General features: G+C 37.7%; 2 protein-coding genes across 2 annotated transcripts; one reads left to right on the top strand and one right to left on the bottom strand.

Moving 5' to 3' along the window:
* Positions 1-855: 855 nt before the first annotated feature.
* slc28a1 (solute carrier family 28 member 1) lies at positions 856-8,513 on the top strand. The gene is made up of 18 exons (XM_030136868.1): positions 856-914; positions 1,174-1,253; positions 1,332-1,408; positions 1,739-1,830; positions 1,953-2,142; positions 2,223-2,364; positions 2,596-2,709; positions 4,019-4,093; positions 4,192-4,272; positions 4,372-4,452; positions 4,621-4,746; positions 6,265-6,395; positions 6,485-6,653; positions 7,338-7,535; positions 7,644-7,725; positions 7,805-7,903; positions 7,989-8,094; positions 8,185-8,513. The coding sequence occupies exons 1-18, from the start codon at positions 911-913 to the stop codon at positions 8,303-8,305; spliced, it is 1,968 nt and encodes a 655-aa protein (XP_029992728.1). The 5' UTR covers positions 856-910; the 3' UTR covers positions 8,306-8,513.
* A 103-nt stretch (positions 8,514-8,616) lies between these two features.
* alpk3a (alpha-kinase 3a) lies at positions 8,617-21,556 on the bottom strand. Its single transcript, XM_030135566.1, is given in 15 exon segments — positions 8,617-10,584; positions 10,669-10,717; positions 10,819-11,036; positions 11,128-11,216; positions 11,374-11,648; positions 11,750-11,785; positions 11,883-12,010; positions 12,548-12,695; positions 13,070-15,551; positions 18,526-19,816; positions 19,921-20,037; positions 20,497-20,558; positions 20,560-20,620; positions 20,994-21,017; positions 21,417-21,556. Coding segments are annotated over 15 exon segments (5,466 nt in total). The 3' UTR covers positions 8,617-10,238.
* Between the last annotated feature and the right edge of the window lie 1,330 nt (positions 21,557-22,886).

The raw sequence follows: 22,886 nt of genomic DNA, 5'->3' as shown, positions 1-22,886 counted from the left end.
CTTTTGGGCTTTTTAAAATATGTAGGTTATCCTACAATTTGTGCAACTACAGGAGAAGAGATATTTATTTTCTTAGCAGAGGCCTTTACTTGTAATACTTGACAGCACTTTTTCTCTCAGTCTGTACAGTACTCACAGCTTGTCCATGTTTACTAGACTATGGACACGTACACACAGTTCATGATTAATTCTCTGCTCTTCACTTCCTTTTTTGCACTTTACAGATGAGGTAGATTAAAATTTCACAATGTAGCTAAGGAAAACATTTTTAGTGATATCAGGTAATGCACTTTGTCATTCAACCTAACTTTAACCTGAGCGCAAATCTAATCTGCCAGGGTAATTAAGAACATGTGGATTACTCAGTTATCCAAGGAAGAAACCAGTTTCTCTGTTGTATTTTTTCTTACTACATTGTAAAATACTGAGTATTATAAGCAAAATGAATTGTGATAATCTTAAACAAGTTTAAATCACAATTTCTACAGGAAAATCTTCAGCAAGGTGTAGACTGGCCTGCTTAACAGTGTTAATTTTCTCTTATAAATACAAATTCCTCTAGAGTTTTATGACTTCCTTGCAACATGGGTGGACTATACACTCAGATAAAGTCATTCATGAGTAATGCACTGAGTTTTCTCCTGTATTACCTCATATCAGCTTTTAAGCTCAAAGTCAGCTACGGTAAATTTATATCTGTCAACATATTACGTCTTATCGTCTGTTACTTCACTGATTTGGCGTAACTTGCTTTATAAGGCCTATTAAACCATTTTTGTCACGAACTCAGGGAGATCAGAGCAGCACGTTACGAGTCTGTTAATTAATGATAAGATCCTCGTGGGAAGTGTATATTTTCCTCCAGTGTTTTTAGCACAGCATTTCACAGCCGGATTTAGGAGGACACACAATGAGTAAGCTATTAGCTCTGTTTTTCTTTAAACTGAGCAGCTTTTGCAGTTTTAGACATCTGTTTTTGTGCACCACTCTTCATGAGATAAACCAAAAGGTCTCTGCAGATATTTTAAGTTGTTGTTTGTTTGTTTGTTTGTTTTATCTTGCAAAGGGTGCAGAAACACACAGTTTGTGACTTGTTTGGAATTCCTGTTTGTTAAAGCTGCTTTCCCAATGGCTTATGCAGAAAAGTGACCAGTGATTTATTTACTTTTACAGTGGAAACTAACAGCTACCAGCTCAAAAATGTACCTGATGCCAATGGAAAAGGCATACACAACCAAGCGTTTGAAATAGAGGTATGTATTAATCTTTCATTTTCAAACAAATGGCACTTCATGATACTTGTTTTTAAAAAGGCGTTTTTACTTTTTTAGGAGGATAACATTACTGAAACTAGCAGCGTGAAAAATCAGAATGAAAAGACTAAAAGGAGTGTGGGATCATATTTAAGGTGTGTCAGTTCATTTTTTTCCATTTATTTCTGTAAAACTAAACAAGAAATTATTTCAGTTCAGTAACTACAACAGGTACATTCTTCACCTCTGCGATATTCATTTTCTCTTTGTAGATTTATATGGAAGATTAACAAGCATCCAACAAAATCTGTACAAATGTTTTCTGTGATTTTTCAGCTGATATTTGAATTGTATCAAAAAGCAATTTATATAATTAAAGAAAACTGAGTTCTGGATATATTCATGTGAAAGTGTTGTCTTTTCCAAAAGAAGGATATACATTTATACACGTGGGGAACTCACTGTTAATTTGTTCTGTACTTCAGCAAAGTAACCAAGCCGCTTAATGCTATAGAGGATTATACCAAGACTCACTCGAAAACGTTCAAATACATAGTGCTGGGCATACTTGGAGCAGGTAATATGAACATTCTGCTTTATTTGTGCTGTGCATGTTTTACAGTTATGTTTGCAATGATGTTGTTTGCATATCCCTGAAGATAAAGCTAACTGGCTCAAACACTGTTTTCTGTTGTGCAGGTTATGTGGCATACTTCATTGCAGCCTGTGTACTGGATTTCCAGAGGGCTACTGCGCTTGTTGTCCTCACATGTTTGGCTTTAGTCATTAAAACTTATGAACTTTTGACGGTTTACAAAGGAGAGAGCATCAGCCGGTGTTTCAAGCCTGCAATAAGATGCTTTAAATCTAACTTTAAATGGATAAAATGGTAAGGTTATGTGCAGTATTTGGTATGTGAATGAGCTTTACACTCTAGAAACTGTTAATAAGTTAAGGTTTGTTTCACAGGGTTTTCATCTTGATTGCTGTGGTTCTGCTAGTGGTGTGGCTCGCCTTAGACACAAGCAAACGTCCTGAGCAGCTTGTTTCATTTGGAGGCGTGTGCATGTTCCTTGTGCTCATCTTCATCTTCTCTGCGCACAGAACTGCGGTGAGTTGCATCTGGAGCCAACATGTTGAAGGGTGAATGATTACTGTTTCAAATCATGCCTGGCTCTTATCTGTTACGTTATCTCTGGGCTGATTTGCTGACACTTTGGATGCCATTTGTCCTCGTGTCTCTGTCATCTTAAGGTTTAGCAGAAGTGTTTCCTTGCAATAACTTTAAGACTTCCTGATAAACTGACAGACACACTACTGTGTCCTTTAATGTCTTTCATAGGTGTCATGGAGGCCTGTGTTTTGGGGTCTCGGGATGCAGTTCTGTATCGGCCTGTTTGTCATAAGAACAGAGCCTGGACTTATAGCGTTCGAATGGCTTGGAAACCAAGTGAAGGTATTGTACTCAAATGTGTCCTTATCTAAGAATAAAAAAAAGTAATCTCTCAAAGAGATAAATCATTACTTGATTTGACACATAAGATATTTAATTAATTACCAGAATGACCAGAAGCTGGTGCTGATAATATCTACTTGCTATTATTAGGATTTTCATCTGGAAATACTGACCTGAAGGCGAAATAAATAGCTTAAAAATGTAAAAAAAAAAAAAAAGAAAAAAAAATCTTTCTGCTGTGGTTTTCTTCTTATTTTAATTCCCACATTTGTTAAGTAATGACTTTTGTTTTTGTTCAGTAGGTAGTGAGTTTCAGATAAAGTTCATTTCAGTTGATTTTATGTAAACTGTCATTATTACATTTGTGCCTTTAAAAATGTACTAGCCATCGATCCCTATGAGTAACAATCAAAAATAATTAAAAGATATTAGATTAGATAGAACTGTATTGACCCCTTGAGCAGAGTCCTCAGGAAATTGAAGATGTGGTGTTCTCTATATACAGGAATAGCCCACAGGTTAGTTTAAATATATGCATATCAGTAGACGGAACAATTGCATTTACTTTAGATATACGTGGATATCCCACTAATACATTTTTGTTCATTTTACTTAAATGTGTGATTCTGTGCTGTGTATCACATTGTCATGGCTATGAATGACAGGTCTTTATCTACACAAGCACCATATTTTTCCTGACTCAGTCATCCTTATCTTTAGAGCTACTTTATTAGGCTGTTCACCTTTGTTCTCAGGTCAACTAAGATTAGTGTGCACAGCTAAATGGTCTGATAATCACTTTTTAATTTATAGCTCAAAACTACAGTCGCCATTAAACTGATGCCCTAGTCTCGACTTTTTGACACCAGAGCCTTCAGGATTTGCTTAATAAAATTTACTCTTGACCCATTTCTGGTCCACTAAATATCATTTGGTTTTACAACTATAATAGCTGCTGTGCATGTCCAGTACAAGTCTGTCAAAAAGTACACTGAAAATTACTATCAGGTCATTCATAAATCTCTATCTCTTATCCACTGTACACTGTCAAGAAATTTTTTGACATGTCTTTCAGGTCACACACATATAAATGCTAAATTAAAATTCTGTAGGAAAGAATTATACCGGTCAAACAGTCAGAGTCTTCAATATTTTATTAAAAAACACTTATATACAGTTAAAAACAGCCTTTTTTGTTAAATGAAATATGTTTCTTGCTCTTCTGTTAAATGACCAGTACATGCGATACATACAAAATTATCATTTGAGTTAAAATAACACTTGTTTCTTTCTTTTCTTGCATCTTCAGATATTCCTGGACTATACTAAAAAAGGGTCAGAGTTTGTTTTTGGGGACCTGACCGAGAACATTTTTGCCTTTCAAGTGAGTGGATTTAAAAGTGGTTGCCTCATTAAGTTTTTTTGTACATATGAATGTGTGTCTGAGATGCTTTGTAACTCAAAATGCTTTTTTTTGGTCAGGCTTTGCCCATTGTTGTGTTCTTCAGCAGTGTCATGTCAATCCTTTACTTCATGGGAATAATGCAGTGGATCATTTTAAAGGTAAAGCAATGGTTAACACTACCCATGTATATCTGTGTATACTGTGTACACTTGCAGCGATATCCTATGACCAAGTGCCATGTGTTTTCGTCCACCTAGATCTCATGGGTTATGCAGATAACGATGGGAACCTCCCCCACAGAGACCTTGAGTGTGGCAGGCAATATATTTGTTGGGCAGGTACTGGAATTGTCTTCATAACACTGTCTTAAACATTAACTGAAGCTTTTAAATTTAATTAGCATGGCTGTAACTTTTTACCAGTTTTATGATAACATAAAATATGTGTCTCAAGTATCACAAATGACTGCAGCTTGTAAATGTTTATTCCATGTATTTGTTTATCAGACAGAGGCACCACTGGTGATTCGCCCCTATCTGAAGGACATGACCAAGTCTGAGATCCACGCTGTTATGGTTGGTGGGTTTGCCACGATTGCAGGAAGTGTCATGGGAGCTTTTATTTCATTTGGGGTGAGAAGAACCTGTTTTCATTCCAGCACATAACATGTAATGGTTTTAGGGTCATTTATGAATAGATAACTAAAACCATACAGACACACAAATAAAGGAGGCATTCTGAATATCCCATATGTTATTTTATCTTCCAACTGATCAAGGGATTACATCAAATAACTAGAAGCACTCGGAGAGCGCAGACCTCCGCCAAGGCTGATCAGTGCCCCCCCCCGTGGGCCCCCCCACGCCAAGGAGGTTATGTTTTTGCCAGGGTTTGTTTGTTTTTTTGTCTGTCTGTTTGTCTGTCCGTTTGTGTGCAACATAACTCAAAAAGTTATGGACAGATTTTGATGAAATTTTCAGGGTTTGTTGGAAATGCCCCCCCGTGGGCCCCCCCCACCCCCGATCACCACCAAAATTTAATCATTTCTTCCTTATCCCATTTCCAACAAACCCTGAAAATTTCATCAAAATCTGTCCATAACTTTTTGAGTTATGTTGCACACTAACGGACAGACAAACAGACAAACAAACAAACAAACCCTGGCAAAAACATAACCTCCTTGGCGGAGGTATTGAGCCATGTTTACATGAATTTTATTTTTCCACTTTTATTCCATATATAACAATATTCTGAATTTGGCAGATGTCATATAAACAGCATATTCCATTTGGATAGTCTGAATTAGGACATTTTACAGATGGAGCACTTTCCGACATATGGGATATGCTAGTATAATTCCCTATTCTTTGGACATGTATACAGCCCATTCTGAAAGTAAATCTAATTTGCACATTTTACACTCATCTGGAGTGAAGACAAAGATCCTCTATGGTAATGATGGATACACCAAAGAAAAATAAACATTTCTGATTGCAAAGAAAAACACCTACTGTTAAACATGATGAGTTCCTGACATCAAAGTGTCAAATTTCAAAATGTTTTTCAAACTCCACAATTTTAAATCTGACAAGAATTCCAAAAATTTAAATGATCAATTTCAAATGAATTCTAAATAGTAAAGTTCCAAATTTCAAGTAAATTCCAAACATCACAATTAAACATTTCAAATGACATCTAAACATCAGTTTTAAAGTGAATCAAATGAATTCCAATTTTTTAATTATGTTTACATGGAAAACAAAATTTGCTTGTAAACATTATTGAGAGTTTACCTTCATTTAATGACTTGGAATCAGTTTCAACACACAGACAATAAAACTGAAAAAACCGACAAAGAAACAAACAAAAAAAGATGATGATCACAGAAAATAGTAAAACTGCAACATAAAATAACATTAGATAAATGAATTATATACAACTACATAACTGTTAGATAAATTAAAGTGGTCCAGTAGTGGTGTTTGCTGAGCTGGTCATTACATTGCTGTGACCGAGTGAGACATTTAAGTGAAATAATTAGTGACTTTATGTAGCAGCCTGTTTTACTTTTCTATTATTTCACCTGTAAATCTTCACGACATGGAAACGTATCAGTTGTTAATCATTAGACTTTCCATCATATTTGTCAGATTGATGCGTCGTCCTTGATCTCGGCCTCTGTGATGGCTGCTCCTTGTGTCTTGGCCATGTCTAAGCTGTCCTACCCAGAGACAAAAGAAAGTCCTTTCAAATCTGACAAGAACATTACAGTGGCTTGTGGGTGTGTATACAGTCGCCTTTTTTTTTTTTTCTTCATTTCATCTATTTATTTCCTCATTTAGAAATTAAATACCTTTTTCCACTCCCTAGTGATGAACAGAATATCTTGGAGGCTGCTAGCAGTGGAGCCTCTGCCTCAATAGGTCTTGTTGCGAACATTGCAGCAAACCTGATTGCCTTTCTTGCCATTCTCGACTTCATAAATTCAGCTTTGAGTTGGCTTGGAGGTATGGTTGGATATCCTGGAATCAAATTTGAGGTATGTTTTAACGAAATAATTTTAACCCATAAAGACCCAGTGCTACTTTTGTGTCAGTTTCCAAATGAATTTTCTCTCTATGTAACCTTTCTTATTTGATTTATCACCATTCATTAGCATATTATCCTCTGCATTTTGCATTTTTCATTGTAAATCAGGTATTTTTCCCTATATTTAATTTACTTAGCATGTAGATGTTCATGAAAACTCAAATTAAACTCAACGGTTGTTATTTTACAATAGAGAAAACATGACTTTTTCAGCAAGGATATCAATTAAACATAAAAACAAGCATCAACTACAACTTCTATTATTTGGTAAACTCCATGGGTTTTACTGGTGAATCAATGTTGTGGAAGACGACGGTGTTTCTACGTTCACTACTGAGCCTCTGAACGTTCAAATGGGTCCTATCTGATGACCATGAAAAGATGACAAACTGCATTTTACACAATTATTTACATGTATTGATAGGATTAGTGGATCAACAGGGATTAAACATTTTAGATCAGTAGATGCTTTTGGTCTATTTGGGTCGATATGGGTTAATAAGGATGTTATTGGAAAATACAAAAGAAAAAAGGGTCATATAATATGAATATAAAAGCAAAAATAAGAGATTTCAACTAATAAATTTCAAGACAGTGAATTAATGAGTCTAATAAAGGTTGTTTTTCTGTTTAGATCATTTGCTCTTATGTGTTCATGCCTGTGGCCTTTATGATGGGAGTACCGTATGATGAGTCTTTTATTGTCGCTGAACTAATCGGCACAAAGCTCTTCCTCAATGAATTTGTGGCTTATCAGAAATTATCTTCACTGAAGAACAACAGACTCACTGGAGTTGAAGAAATCATTAATGGACAGAGACAATGGATTTCTGTACGTACATACTCTCATGTCTTGTGAATATTGTATGCCTAATAAACAAGTGTGAAATGACTCTACACAGCGTCAAATCATATTAAATGTTTCTGTTTTCTGTTAAAGATTCGATCGGAAATAATCAGCACTTATGCTCTGTGTGGGTTTGCCAACTTCAGCTCTCTGGGTATTGTTATTGGAGGCCTATGTGAGTATTTATCTGTCAAACATTTCACAATATACTGTCTCAGGTATGATTTCTGACAGAATATTTTCTTTTATTAAAGCCTCTATTTGCCCATCCAGAAGAGGTGATATCTCATCTTTAGTTTTGAGAGCTATGATCACTGGAACATGTGTGTCTCTTGTCAACGCTTGCATAGCAGGTAATAGTTTTGAGTAGCTTTGTTGTGATGCCTCTTGCACTTTTCTTCTTTGTTGTAACTGAACAGCTCTGACTTTGTTTCCCAGGGATCCTCTTTGTACCTCCACCTGACTGTGTGGGGCTGTTTGAGTTTTCTACTTTTGATGCCACAAATAAAACCATACAACTTTGCTGCACTGAGCTTTTTACAAGGTAAGCATGAGATTTTTGTTACAGAATATGCTTTCAGATCGGCAGCACCCAGCAACAGATTAATATCATCACAAATGCATTGTTTTTCAGCACGGTAAATAATGGGACCATCTCATTTGAAGGAATCTGGAGCACAGTAGTAAATGCCACCGTCTATTTGTCAAAATGTTGTGAGTGCTGTGGTCTTTCTCAACCAGACCTTTGTGTGTAGAAGAAAAGCACCAGTGTTTGTTTTTATATTTAATTTTCTTCTCTCTGTTTATATATTTATGTCACTGTCTATGACAAAATGTAAAGCTTGAATGAAACTATCTGTATGTTTATTCTTATATACAATATTCCATGTGCCTGTAATGTATTATAATGTAAATTACTATAGAAATTGTCATATATTTTAAGATTTAAGGACACGCCTTACTAAATACCTCAGGAAATATTTAAACAAATTTGAAGGATGTAAATATTTCAAATAAATGTCATAAATATAAATGAATGAAAAAATGTGACTTGTGCTTGAACACAGATGTTTTACACATTTATTAAAAAAAATATCAGCTGACATGTACCATACAGACATATTGTACCCACACAATCTCTTATTCACTCAGTCATTCACCCACATTTGCTATTTTCTGTTCTTCAGGTATTCAGTCTTTTGACTTTATGTACACAGACACACAGTACAGTTCTTTACTGAAATGACACCAAAACTAAACAGTACAGCATTTCGCTGTCATAGGATGGTCAGCATACATTTACTTCCTTTTCTTTTTGAAATATTTCTTCTTCTATTTCAGCCTGTCTTTCAGGATGCATGCAGTCAAAGTGAATTTATAAGAAAAAGTGGCTATAAATTCTTTAACATGTAGGTTTACTGACTCATTTGAAGAATTGCTTTAATCATCAACCAAGAATCCAATAAATTCCGTAACATTTCCTGACAGTAGTTGATTATTTCAATATGGGACCTGACTCCTGTTGAAATGTAACTACTGACTGTTGTCTAACCTCCTGAGGTAACCAGGCAGCTTTTTTTTTTTTTTTTTTAAATTAAGTCCATGTTGAGTTTGCACTTGCAGCTCTATTGTTACCTGTGACTGACTGACTGACTGAAATTTACATCAACACTTTGCAGATTTTGTTTCACAAGAAGCCTTACTCTGTGTTCAGCTGGTGTTTGAAAACCCTGAGTCTGCTCTTTTTTTTTTTTTTTTTTTTTTACCTAAAGTCCATAGGTCATGTGGGTGCAAACAACTTTGTAAAACCCATTCAGCAGCTTTTCTTTGTTGCAGTGAACATACCGTGCATTTGCATGTCAATGAGCATATGATAGTTAAAGAGTTTATGCATAATCCCCTTACTGCTCATTGCTTTGCTAGTTGCACTCCCTTACAGACATGTTAACCATGCATACACAAACTCCATGGCAAACAGATATAAAATTAAATCAACTAAAAAAATGCAAAAAAAAAAAAAGAAAAGAAAAACCTTCACACAAAACTCTTTGACCTAAAAATGGTGCAGTTACTCCACAGTGGTAGCTCAACTTTGCTGTGTAGTTTCTGAATAAAAAGAAATGCTGCTCAAGCAGTTGTAATACTACAGACAAAAAAATCCAAAATAATCTTTATGCCCTACACACATTCTGTACATCACAGATGAACATGCAGCATTTAAAGGCATATAGTACATTGCATTTTTTCTTATGCTGTTTAAAAAAAAATCACAACAGTAAAATGTTCACAGCAATTTTTGGACTGTAAATTAGTGTTGGTAATTCTTGAAAATTTACAGATATTGCATGAGCTGTTTATCTACTCAGTGAGCTAATAAGACAAGCCATTGAACAGTATATAACTCTTGTGCTACTTAATGTTCAAAAAGTGAGAGAGGATGTTGCTGGTTGTCAGATCAAAAACCTGTGCTCATTAATTCACATAAACTGCATTAACAAGTCAACTGACTAGGATGAACATATGACAGTTAACAAATTCACAGTAATTTTTCATAACTTAACAGGTCAAAAAATATTCTCTTATATTCCTCTTGTTCAAATTCTTGTTGGATTTGCTAACAAGATGAGTCATGGAAGTAAACCATAAAAAGTATACAGTTTTGCTGGGTGGATCAACAGGATTTTTTTCCTACCTCGTCTCAAGTGCAGCAGCAGTTTCTACAGCTTTGACTTGACCTGATTTAACGTCCTCTGTTTCTTGAACCTTTCTAGACACCTTTGGGCTAGAATTGGTCTTTTTGAGCATTTGAGGACTGTGTGATCCTTTCTTCTGCAGCTGTGGGCTGCCAGACCCTGAACTCAACTTACGGTTGAGGAGGGGGCTCCTGGAGCCCTTCATCTTGGTGGGTTGTTGAAGACTATCCATTATCTTCAGAGGGCGCAGTCCCAGAAGTCCACAGTAGTAGTTGCACTGATGGTGTGTAACGAACTGTTCAAATACCTCTGGAGAGCCATTCTCTGTTAGTCCTTGGTATCTGAAATACAGAGAAAAACCTTTTATTTGGCCAGTTTAAATTAATTGTAATGTCAAACATTCATGTGTTGATAGAGATACAAACCCTTGTGACTTGGTCACAACTTTAATATTGGTAAGCTTGGTTTCAACACCTGCAAAAATAAGTGATAGAGAATCTTTAATATTACTTACAAGTTCATACAGTGTAGACAGCCATCATCATTTTCTTGATAACCTTGTACATGTGACTTACCCTCCAGCCGGGTAACCAGTAAATTGCCATGTGTCCACTGATGAAGCCAGTGCTGGAAGGTGCAACATTTCTGCTCTATTTCAGAAACAGTTCTTGAAATCAGCTGACCTTTAGGATCTGTCATACAATACTGTTGGAAGACTCCCTCAAGATCAGCCTCAACTGTGGCGTACGGTACAGAGTTTGCAGGCCGGTACATCAGAAACTGAGGAACTACTCTGAGGAGTGACAAAAAAACAGAGTTAAAAGCAGTGGTATACAATATTAATATGCATCTATTATCAGAAGTCCTACATAATGTATACTTACTCTAGTGAAGAGCCAAAGTTTTCAATGACTCTTGCTTCAGCAGCAAAGATTTTACAGTATTCCCGAATCAGGTTTTGGACTTTGCACTCCTGACAACACAAAAAGTTTTACAGCTGATTAATGTGCTGTACTTATAATCAGAGGGAGAGGGAGTTTTTATCATCATGATGACAAGTTAATATAGGCACTCATCTGCAGGATTATATTTTACAGTTCCTTAATGTTTAGTAATCATCTTCTACTCACTTGTTTGGTAATCTCCAGATTTCTCTCGGCCAGGTTAAGCTCCATTTTGGTCCCATAAGCGATGGGGTTTTGGACTTTGATGATGCAGGTGCTTCCAGACTCAAACACAGGATCCAAGCCATAGATGACCTTCATTTTGCTGGATTTATGAGTGCAGCCCTCCCCAAGGTGCACCTCCGTGGTCATAACACGACCAAAGTACTTGTCACCCCAGCTGCCAGAGTCAGCCAGGCCTCTACTGAACAGCAGCGGGGTCATTTCTATCTCCTCTCCAACTAAAAGGAAACAAAAATGCAGATTTACAATTATTTTGTGTACATTTTTCTAGGTAATTTGCTGTAAAAATCTGATACATTAATTGTGATATAATGCATACCTTCCAGATCATCTTTTAATAATATTTCTGACAGAACTGTAAAACGGAAAATAGAAAAAAAAAAAAGTCATGAAAGTGTGTTTGAAATTCTTAGATCTAGATTCAAACTTCATTTCCCTGGGTGTACACTTACTGTCCACACTAAGCAGGAAGTCAGTGGTATCAGATCCGTATTCATTGTTTATTGTACAGCCATATACTCCACAGTCTTGACTGGTTGCAAGAACAATAGCCAGCGCCACTTGGCTTTCATCTCCACCACTGGGCCACAAAAACAGGAAAAAGGTGAAACATAATGACAAGTTCATGAGTTTGATTTGCCTGTGGCTGTTGCACTGAATTAAGATTCAATGAAGTCAACTAACCACAAGGTGTCACTATAAGACAGCTGGTTGCCCTGTGTGACAGTCTGCTGACTCAGCAACGAATAGCACATATATAGACTTTTAATGCCCCCTGGAGATGGGAAAAATATTGTATTGAGTTACAGCTTCTGTGTCTAGCCAGAGATTCACTTCTCTGTGTCAAGCTCATGGGTTTGCAGTCACATGAGCCGGTCGTCTCTGAAGTGGGAATATGAGAATAACACAAGGCTCTCTGTGACCCAAATTAATCCTGTTCATCCTTGTAGTATTATTATTCCACCTGCCCATTTTAACTAGGTTAACTGTTGAAGTAACAGCAACAGACAATGTAAATACCCTGTGCTAATAACCTGCAAAAAATTAAACATGTTGTAACCTTGATTCTCAGGCTACCACAGCAGTGTTGACATGGTGAAACATGAGGGAGATTTACCTTCTCTTCACCTCCAGTATTTCCTCTTCATCTCTGTACCACTTGATTGTGGAGTCACTCAGTACGTTGAAGAATTGGCACCAAAGCTTCAGGTGTCCGGAGGCATCTGGGAAAGGCTCTCCCCTGATTTTTCGGATGACCTGAGGAGCTGGTTGTGCGTGAGAGAGGGGGTACCCAGCAAGGAACCCAAGGTAAATATATACTATACTAGGAGGATGAGACTTTCTAATGTTTCCACTTCCTCAAGTCCCACTCTACTGATCAGGCTCATATGTCCACATACTTCAAAAACACACATAAATCATTCAACAAATAAGAGGTTGTGAGTCTACATGGCCTGGATATTTATTTATATTCTATATTTTCTGTTATGTTAGTGTGCAATCAAGGTATTGTACTGTGTAAGTCAGTCTAGATGATAGAATGTGCAGAGAAGGAAAAAAACTTGTTTGTAACATGTTACACTCAAGATAAAAGAAATATCAAATATCCAGTTTTGGCACAGAGACATGGCCTGTTTACCTTTCAATGGGTCTGGCTTTTTCTCAGCAGGTTTCTCTTCTTGCTTGGTGGTGACTACCTCTACTGTAGGAATCTGTTCCACAGCTTTTGGCACCTCCAAAGTGGCTTTTCTGCGGTTCAACAGTGGAGAGCGTCTCTCCATTGGTGGAGTGTTCTGTCCAGTAGAAGCCTGTAGGAAAGCAGCTCTGCGAGCCTGGCTGGGTGACATATAGGGGGTCTCCTTCTTGTTTTGATTGTCTAAAACACCTGTAACTGTTGCACCCTCTCCGTCTTCTTTAGGTTTTGGCATGAAGATCTTGCGACGAGCTCCAGAGGCCAGCTCCTCGGGTGTGGCGGAGCGTATAAGTGAGAGACTGTCTCTTCGTTTCAGCCTGGGACTGTTTTCACAAGAAAGGGATGATGTGGGGGTCGATCCTCCACTTAAATCTTCATCTGCCTTGTCGCTCTGACGGTCACCTCCAGCGTCTGAATCTGGAGCTGATTTGGACATAGATTTCCGAAGGCTGGCTGGACTCAGTGATGGATAAATTGGAGGCTTAAAGCTTAGTCTCTCAATAGATACTGAATTCTCTACCTTGGAATCTTTCAGAAGCTTTGTATTAACATCGTTTACAATGTTGTCTTCTCCTGTCTTATTAAATGATGGCACATTGGCACAAACCTTTGCTGTTAGATCATGTTTTACAGGTTTCGTGTTTAAGATTTCATCCACAGTGTTGTTCTCTGTTGTTTTACTTAATGATGGCACATTGTGAGAAACATTTGGTATTAGAGTTTCATCTACCATTGAGGGACTCCTTTCTATTATGCCCTTTTCTTCCATTTCTTCTGTTTTTTGAGATGAATCACTGTCAGTGTTTTGCTTTGTTCCCCTTTGCGTGCCCACTACAGTTTCTGTTTCAGTCCAGTCTCTCTGACTGGGCACTTTAAGTTCAGAATCACTTTCATGACAAGTTACAGAGATTGGTGGAACTACAAACAACGGCATCATCGAGGTTTCAGAAGTCTCTGTTGTACCTGTAACTTGGCCGTGGACAAATTTATCCTCCTCTTTGTCATCAGTACATGAAATATTTATAATTGGAATTGATGAGTAATCTGTTTGAAGGTGCTGTTCACTGCTTGTCATTCCTGCCAGATCCAACTCATATATTTTTGTCTTATCATCTAATTGCGCAACTTCCTTGACTTTTTCTGTAGGTGAGAGGTTAAAGTCATTTTGCAAACCTATCAGTGAGGGCAACATGGCTGAAGTATCTGCCACACTGTGGTCTTGAATTATTACCTCTGGCAGTCCTGTTGCATCACATTTTTGCAGAGAAGCACTGCTTGATTCTGTTTCATTAACTGCTAAAATAGTTAGCGGTAGAGTGCACTCTTTTTGCTCAGGCTTGATTACTTCAATTTTTGGGATTGTAATATGTGCATCGGGATTTATATCTGGCACAACTGGTTTAATTTCTTGGGTGTCTTCAAAGGTGGACGTTTGTATTTGTGGAATCATCTCTGAGTGTTTCTTATTGCCATCTTGTTCTGCAACATTAACTGGTTCCCACAAAATATTATCATTACTGTTTTGTGTTGTTAAAAAGCTCTTTGAATAATCTGACTCTTTCCTTTCCTTTTTAGGCTGAGAGCTTATCTCTGCTTCAGTGTTCTCACATTCTAAAACCACTGGCTCCTGTATTTTCACACCATCACATGAATTCACTTTTAAATCTGTCACCAAAGAAGAAACAGGTGTTTCTTTGAATTCACTTTTCCCCTCACTACTATTTGAACTCAACATTGAGCTAAGACTGAGGCTTTCTGTGCTTTCCTCTTCTACAGAAGGAGCACCGTTTAGCCCTATTTGTAGGTCATACGTGTCTGAACTCTGTGGGGCGGCAGTGGGTGGAAATCCTATGTTCATTTCCTGAATCACTGAGGTACATTCAGTCACTTTTGAATGTTCTTTCTCTGTACTATGTGCTGTTATAGCAGTCAAAGGTAGAAGCACCTGATGTGGTATTTTAGATTCACATGACTCTAGTCTCTCTTCCAGGGAAGAGGAGGCTAATTTAGTAGTCTCAGATCTGTTTATGTGTGAGCACGGCTGTTTGCTTGATTTCACTTCAGCTTTCTCTTCCTCCCATAGCTTATTAGATAGACGGTTCTCTGCTGTGTCTTCTTTACCCATTTTATCAATCATCATCTCCTCTTCTTGCCGTATGTCAGTCATGGATTCACCAGAGCCGTGGTGGTTTGTTGCTGAGATAACACTATTAGGGAGAGTCCAGCGATCCTCCAGACACGTGTGGGCGGATGTGGGGGTGTGCTCTTCTTCACAAGGGGCTTGGGTATGCGGCAACACAGAAATATGCTCTCTGGTTGAAGAATCATCTCTTGTGGTTTGGTGATTAGGCTGTGGTAAAACAGCCACCCTATCTTTCTGATGAAATGGAACCACTTTATTGAGTGTGTGACACGCTGTCTCTTCCACCTGAGGGAAAGTAAACACACACAGTGTATTAGTATTGCACTTATATTACTAAACAACTTATTGCAAAATAATTGTAGTTCATTTCCTCAGACATGTTGAGCAGTAAAATGTGTTTTTAAGAACCTTTTTACAGCTAATGGAGACTTTGCGCTGTGACCTTTGACAGTGAGACTGACATTTTTAGACTTAGACTAGCTTTTCTATCATAAGTTAAGAGAAGGAAGAACAACAACAGATTTGGACAATAAAGGGTTGTAATGCAGTCAGACAAAACAAGTGCTGTAGTCGGTGTGTGGATAAGGTTAATCAATAATTAACAAATAGGTAAACAGTTACTAGTTCAGAAAATATCACAAAATCAACATATACTTTTGTTTTATGACCCGTCAGCTTATTTATAGAACCTCTTCTTCTTGTGCCACGTGCAATGTGACGCAAACTGTTCACAGAGAACCATAAAACCATACATGTTCACATGTTTTAAACTAGGCCTCAACTGAAGAATTCACTTTAATATATTTATATGTCTGTCAATGTAATGATTCAATAGCTTTTCATCCTACCATGAACAAACATGCAGTACCACATAAACTGTCAGTTTAAAAACTAACATAGTTGTATATGAAACAAGGACAGGGGAAATTCCCTCATACTTGAAACATGTGCGCTGTTTACACAAAGAACCTGTTTGGCAGTAAATGAATGGTAGTTCATCTCTAAACAGAACAAGTCACAACACATTCATAATTCACATAAATCTGTGCCCCTTGAGTCAGCCAACAAGCATCCAGTAAATTTTATGGCATGTTGTAAAGTATAATAATAATAATAATAATAATAATGATAGTAATAATAATAATAATAATAATAATAATAATAATAATAATAATAATAATAATAATAATAATAATAATAATAATAATAATACATAGAGAAGCATGCTTCATGACTACTTCATCTAGTAAAGCTTTTGGTAAAGATGAAAGAGTTGTTGGGCTTTCCACCCTCACTGCCCCTGGTTCTGCTGTTTAGGCCTTTAAAGTTCATGCAGATGAGAGCACATGTCATTTCTCAATGATGAGTTTTGCCCGAAGCGACTACTCAGAAAAAAGAAGTTGTTGCTTTCAAAAGAAGGGAACTAGTGTCACGTTTCAACTAAACAAGAAGCTCTGGTCATTATCACACCTCTGTATGTAAATAGATATAGCACATGTGAAAAAGCGATCATATAAACTGTCTGACTTCCTCCAATTAGTCACAACATGAAGCCTGACACTATAAATCGCCACAACAGCAGCAGAGTTTTAGTTCTGCATTACAGACATACATTCTTTCTGCAGGTATATACCGTAGTTGCCATCCAGTTTCTTTCCTTCATGCACCCAACAATAATTTCTATTAATTTATGTCAGTGTATTGTTAGCTGCAGTACAAATATCTGCTGTGTTTGTGCAGCTTCATGTACAAATTCATATACTGGAGAAATGAGATAGCATTACGTGACATATTAGGAACTTTAGTCTGCCTGTAAAACAACTACCATGTAAAATAAAAAAAAGAATTGATCACATATCAGCACCAAAACCACTATAAAATCCTCTGAATTGTTTCCCTGGACAAACTAGCACACTAGAATAGCAACTGAAAAAACGCTGAAATAATATTATAATTGTTTAACTAAGGTAATTTTATTATCAAACTGTGGATAACATTAGTTGTCAGTCTTTAAATAAATAAATAGATGATAAAAATAAGCTTCAGCCAATCATTTTAAAGGAGTTCATACAAAATCATAGTAAGAAGAGTAAAGTAGACAGCGCTAAATAATAATAACAATATGTGAAATTATAGGCTACATATACTGTACTCAGCATATACTGTGAAGTGAATCAATCCTAACCAAGTAATCCTAATTCCACGCGCCCTCAGCTGACTACTGAGATTTCTAAGCATTGCCTTCCTCCCTTTACTCATGAGAAATCTGTTTATTTTAAGATTTTGGGGTGAGGAGGGGAGTGAGGAATGTGTCCAATGTGACGAGGTCTTCCTTTCATGCCGAGACCTGCAGCAGGACTCACTCTACTACCGCTCTCAAAGACCACACGGTCATGCAGGCCTCTGTTTGTAACATGAGATCCCCTTCTGACATTCAGGTTTCATCATGATCTCTGACGCACTGGTGTCTCACACATCACAGCTACCATCTAAGATATTCCCCATCCTATCTTACAGTGTGCCTTGTAGACACACAACATCCCCCACCCCCGCATTTATTTACTGCCACTTGCCCTGCTCCTATAGCTCTGTATTTCTTCCTCATTGTTTGGATTGTCACTCTAAATCCTTATCAGTGCAGTAAAACCACCACTCTGAGGCTGACTCACTCTACCAGGTTCTGCCTGATATTATACTGTATTTGGAATGGAAGATAACTGTGCCACACAGCCCCATGAATAATACACCCATTAGTAACTTGCCATTTGTGATCTTTAAACAGGTCTTGACTCATATCTGTCACATTTATAGAAAAAGAGCACTCAGAGAGCGCAGACCTCTGCCAAAGCCAGTAAGTCCACAATATTATAAAGCCAAAAGTAAACCACGAATTCTGACTTTATTGTTAGATTTCAAAGCTTTAAGTTAGTCTGGGGATCCCAATGCTAAAAAAAAACAAAACATTTTTTAATTTTCTGCCTCTTTTTCAAGGATCTTAAATATTTTCAGTGTTTGGCCCATACTCTACTGGTTCATGAAAATCTCTCTAACAGACAGATAGACATACAAAAAAATATACAAAGGCAATCCCATAGCCTTTTCAGCAAAGGTAGAAACCAAACCCAAACCTCTCATAGTCAACATAGTTTAGACTTTGGCCCTGAAGTAGCTCATCTTGTGCGCTATCTTGTCACACAAATGCAGTCTATATATAACACTCAAGTGGCAAGCAGCTGCCCTGGAAGTCCACAATACATACCTCAGGGAGAACTTGAAGGCTAGACAATGATATTGCTCCAGCTGGAGGGCTACTCTTATTGCTCCTTGCCCCCAGTGACACCTCCATCGGCTCAACAGCATCATCTGCCTCCTTGACACTGTGGCCTGGTGACTGCTCCATGATCTCAGGTGGTGGTTTGTGGGCAGGTGGCAGGTCTTTATATAGAACACTATCTTCCTGCAAAGACTCCTGTGAAACTGGCTGTTGTGATACTTCCACAATGGTTGAAAGTTGCTTTGGTTTTTCAATTTCCATGGACACAGTATCCTCTATGAGTGGCTTGTATGCCTCTGGGTTTTGTGCAGGTTGTAACCGCACTGATGGTGGTGTTTCTGGTTGTCCTGGGTGGTCAAACTCTGGCTCTGAACGATCATTAGAGTCCCTCTTATTCTTACCAAAGAAGAAATCTTTGACAGTATGAAGCATAGAGGAAATAGAAGTCTGGATGTTATGGTGGTCATGATCCTTATGAGCTTTGCTGTGACGCTTGACCTCTGGACTAGGTTTTGTGCGGGGCCCTGTGTGTGAAATCTCTAACTGTCTTTCTTTTTCTGTCTCTCTTTCTATGGCCAAACCGTGTTCTCTCACTTTCTCTCTCTCCTTCTCTTGTGTTTTTTCTTGTTCACTCAGCTCTTTTGTTTTCCTCTCCGTATCCTTACAGTTCTCCCCTCTGACTGAATTCTGTTTCTCTTCAACAGCCTGGGACTGAAGAGTCTCTGCTAGAAACTGTGCCAAACTGATTCCTCCATCATAATGGTTTTCACCTCCATTCCCCATCATATGGCTTCTATTACTGCTACTACTGCTACTATTAACTGCAGCATCTACTCCATTAGAGATCTTCATTTTCTTTTTGGCCAAGGCTTCAGCAGACCTCTCTTTCTCCACATTATTGTCTATAGATGCCACAGGTGGTGTTTCCTTGACTTCAGAGCTAACTCCATTTGTTTCTGCAGTGGCCCCCAGCTGCTCCACAGCCTCAGGCTCCTGCAGTGCTGGTCTCTGCTCTGGTTGCGGGATTGGACGCTTTCTTGGAGGCCGTTCAGGGCTACCCTGTGGTTTCTCTGCCTTAATGTTTTCTTTATCCTCTTTCTTTTGCCCCTCCAAATCTCTTTTCTTTTTCTCTGCTTTTTGCTTAAGTTTGGCAAAGAACCTCTGGTGGATCTTAAACTCATCCATGGTGCCAACCTCCAAAACCCCCGAGCAGGAAACAATACCTTTACTATTGCTGGCTGAGACCTGATAGATAGCTGCATCATCCAATGTGCAGCTGAAAGAAGAAAACACACTCCTTACTCACACTTCACTTTCTTACAGATACTATGACTTGATATAATACTTTAGGTGAATTATTCCTGCAAGGTTTTTACATACTTGTAAATATGGAGGGTGTGGGTTTTTCCATTACGATGGATTTCATATTTTGGAAGGCCACAGTACCGATCCATTTCCATATCATCTTTATACCATTTCAGCTCTGGAGCTGGGTAAACCTACAGACAGAGAAAATGACAGAAAATATGTAAATGGACTATACGCATTAAACCCTATAGTCTGATTAGCATTATACAGCAAATGTAAAGCTTTTATATCTCAGGAGACAGTCTGTGTTTGATATATTTCTTTATGGAATACCATTAAAAATTCCATAGTCAATTACAGTATTGTCTATTGTTTGTCGAATGGTATTGCATTATATTTGTGGTAAAGTGTTCGTCAGAGGAACAGCCTGCAGCTAAAAACTATCTTGAGCAAGCAGCTTTCAAATTTCTGTTCCAGCTTGACTGTCTTTCATGTTCACAAAGTGCTTTAGGTGCCCATAAAGTGAAATCTTTCCTTTGTTTTCAGATTAGTCACATCCTGTCACCTCCAGTCACATGCAAGCTGAAAAGTTTCAGTCACTCCAGAAATCAGGCCAGCAAATAAACACGGTCATTCATAGCAGACCAACCTGATACAACACAGGTGAACTTCACATTGCAGTTTTCTGAGACAGCTTTGGATTTTAAGGTTTGTGTCAAAGGACGGCTGTATGTCCTCGGTAAGCTGAGCCATGACAGTACACAGCGTGCTCCTGGGAGAAAGCAATAAGGCATGAGAGTCTTGTAGTTTTTGCCTCCATAGTTTCCTATCTGAGTATCATTTCAGTGACCTCTTCATCTTTGTGCAGTACATTCCAATGACTTGCTTAATCAGGAGGAAACGTTGTTAATGGAAAATTCAAGTAGTGAAGGGAATAAAGAGTGACAACAAGACTTGTGAGACATCAAGCAAAACAAAATTGTCAAGTCAAACTGAAAATGATTTTCATCACTAAAACTGAACTCAACACTGAACAAACTGGACATTTGCAATACAGTTAAAACGTGTAGGATTCATTCACTGGGTAAACTAGATTTTGTGGTTAAGATGTTAGTTGGGAGGAATGTTTTAAAAGTGTGGATTACCTCGAAGGCCTGTAGTGAGAATACCTTGAATAGCAGAGATGAGGCACATGAAGGGAAGTCATCAGTCACGCAAATGATTAATTGAGATGAACTGATATGTAACCGATCTAAATATTTTAAGCACTGCTCTACCCTTTAACAAAACCAATTTTATTTTGTGTTTTTCTTCTTCCCCCTCTCTTTGTACACTTGAAGACAGAAACACTCACACACCCAGTGTGAAGTGGAGAAAAATTATGCTAAAAAATTATCAATTTGTCTGCATAAACAATTTTTCCATTAGATTTTGGATAGTTTAACATTATCTGTTTGGCACAGACACTTTTTTCTTGGGCAACATGTAATATAAAACTGTCCCATAAAAATTAATATGTAGGCTGACATGCTCTGCGTATACATGCCTTAAAGATGAGGTTGCCTTACCTGTTTTCTGGCCTAACATTAGAGAGGTAAGTATTGCGGCTCTCTGAGCGGCCATTGGAAGAGCTGCCCTCCTCTTCACTGAAGCTGCTTGTCCTCCCATTACCGGAAAAAGTGCGAGTCATTGGCCTTCTGGAGGTCATTGTCCACTGAAGCAAAACTTATTATCCAAGGAAAATTAAAAATGTTCAACACGTTTTCAGTCCAGTGGTTCTGTGTCCAAGTTGGGCTACGCCTATAGTGCCCCTGGAAAAGAAAAAAAAAAGCACTCTTAAGTAATTCAAATGTAACTATAAGAAAAAAGTGAACGAAACATCAACGTAAGCAGTACTTATTTTGCTCACACAAACTCAGAAACAGGTCATAGTCAATCCTTGTCCTTTCTCAACAGGCACAGAACTTGCATTGGAGGACGTTATAAATAGGATCAGCTATCAGGTTGTGGAAGGGCTGTTAGTGGTCAAACACAGACTCACGACATGCTATAAACTTAGAAGAGCTCTGCATAAACCTCAGGTGTCTCTTGGTTAACATCAGACTTAGTGTAATATGTTTTCACTTACCATTAAGGTGTCCTCAGTGTTGCTTTGAGAGCCTGAGCCTGTGAAGAACATCTCTGTAACTGCCTATCATAGACAAGCATGTGTTGCCAGAAGGGGCCTATTTATAGCAGGTCTACAAATAGATGTCAGAGCACATCAGATTTTCCGAAACTAGACATTAGACTTGTAAAGAACATCAAAATTAAATTCATTACCAAGCAGAAATCAACATTTGATCTAAGTCATATTTGTAATAAATAAATAAATATTATATATATATAAAAAAAAACCACATAATCAAAAGTCATGCTCATAACCTCACTTTTTGATCCATCTTACAAAGCCGAAAATATCCCATCTTGGTAACCACACTGTTGTGGGTTTGATGTGAACATGCAAAATGAGCTTGTAGAAAGTGAACTAGCTGATGCTGGCCTATGGTCTACGGTCTGTGATTTGCTAAGAGTTGCTAGAGGACAGCCCCCTCAACTTTGGATTGCAACACATGGTCCAAAACACGGTGACCCACTTGCTGCTCACATTTCATGTCAAATAATCAAAAACAGGCTCAGCTGACAAAATCTGAGCTTTGGCTGAGTGATGTAGCTTCAACAAAATGAAAACATGGTCAAACTGCAACCATAGTTTTTTTTTTTGTTTATATGTAATGTAAAAAAAAAAAAATAATAAAAAGAGGAGAATATTAATACTGTAACAAAAAGTATACTTGTAAGACTTTGATACACATGTGTAATGCTTAATAAATAATGCAGGCTATTAAACAAAACTGTGCTCAGGATCCATAAATACTTCAAGTACATCTATATATGACTAAACTGAATTTGCATACAGCGCTTAACAAATTTATTAGACCGCCTTTTATCACGTGTCTCAGGGACCATCCGGTATCATGATGTACTTTAATGTGGGC

The sequence above is a fragment of the Sphaeramia orbicularis genome, chromosome 6 (assembly GCF_902148855.1).
Source record: "Sphaeramia orbicularis chromosome 6, fSphaOr1.1, whole genome shotgun sequence".
NCBI lineage: Eukaryota > Metazoa > Chordata > Actinopteri > Kurtiformes > Apogonidae > Sphaeramia > Sphaeramia orbicularis.
This window is presented reverse-complemented; position numbering and strand designations above follow the sequence as displayed.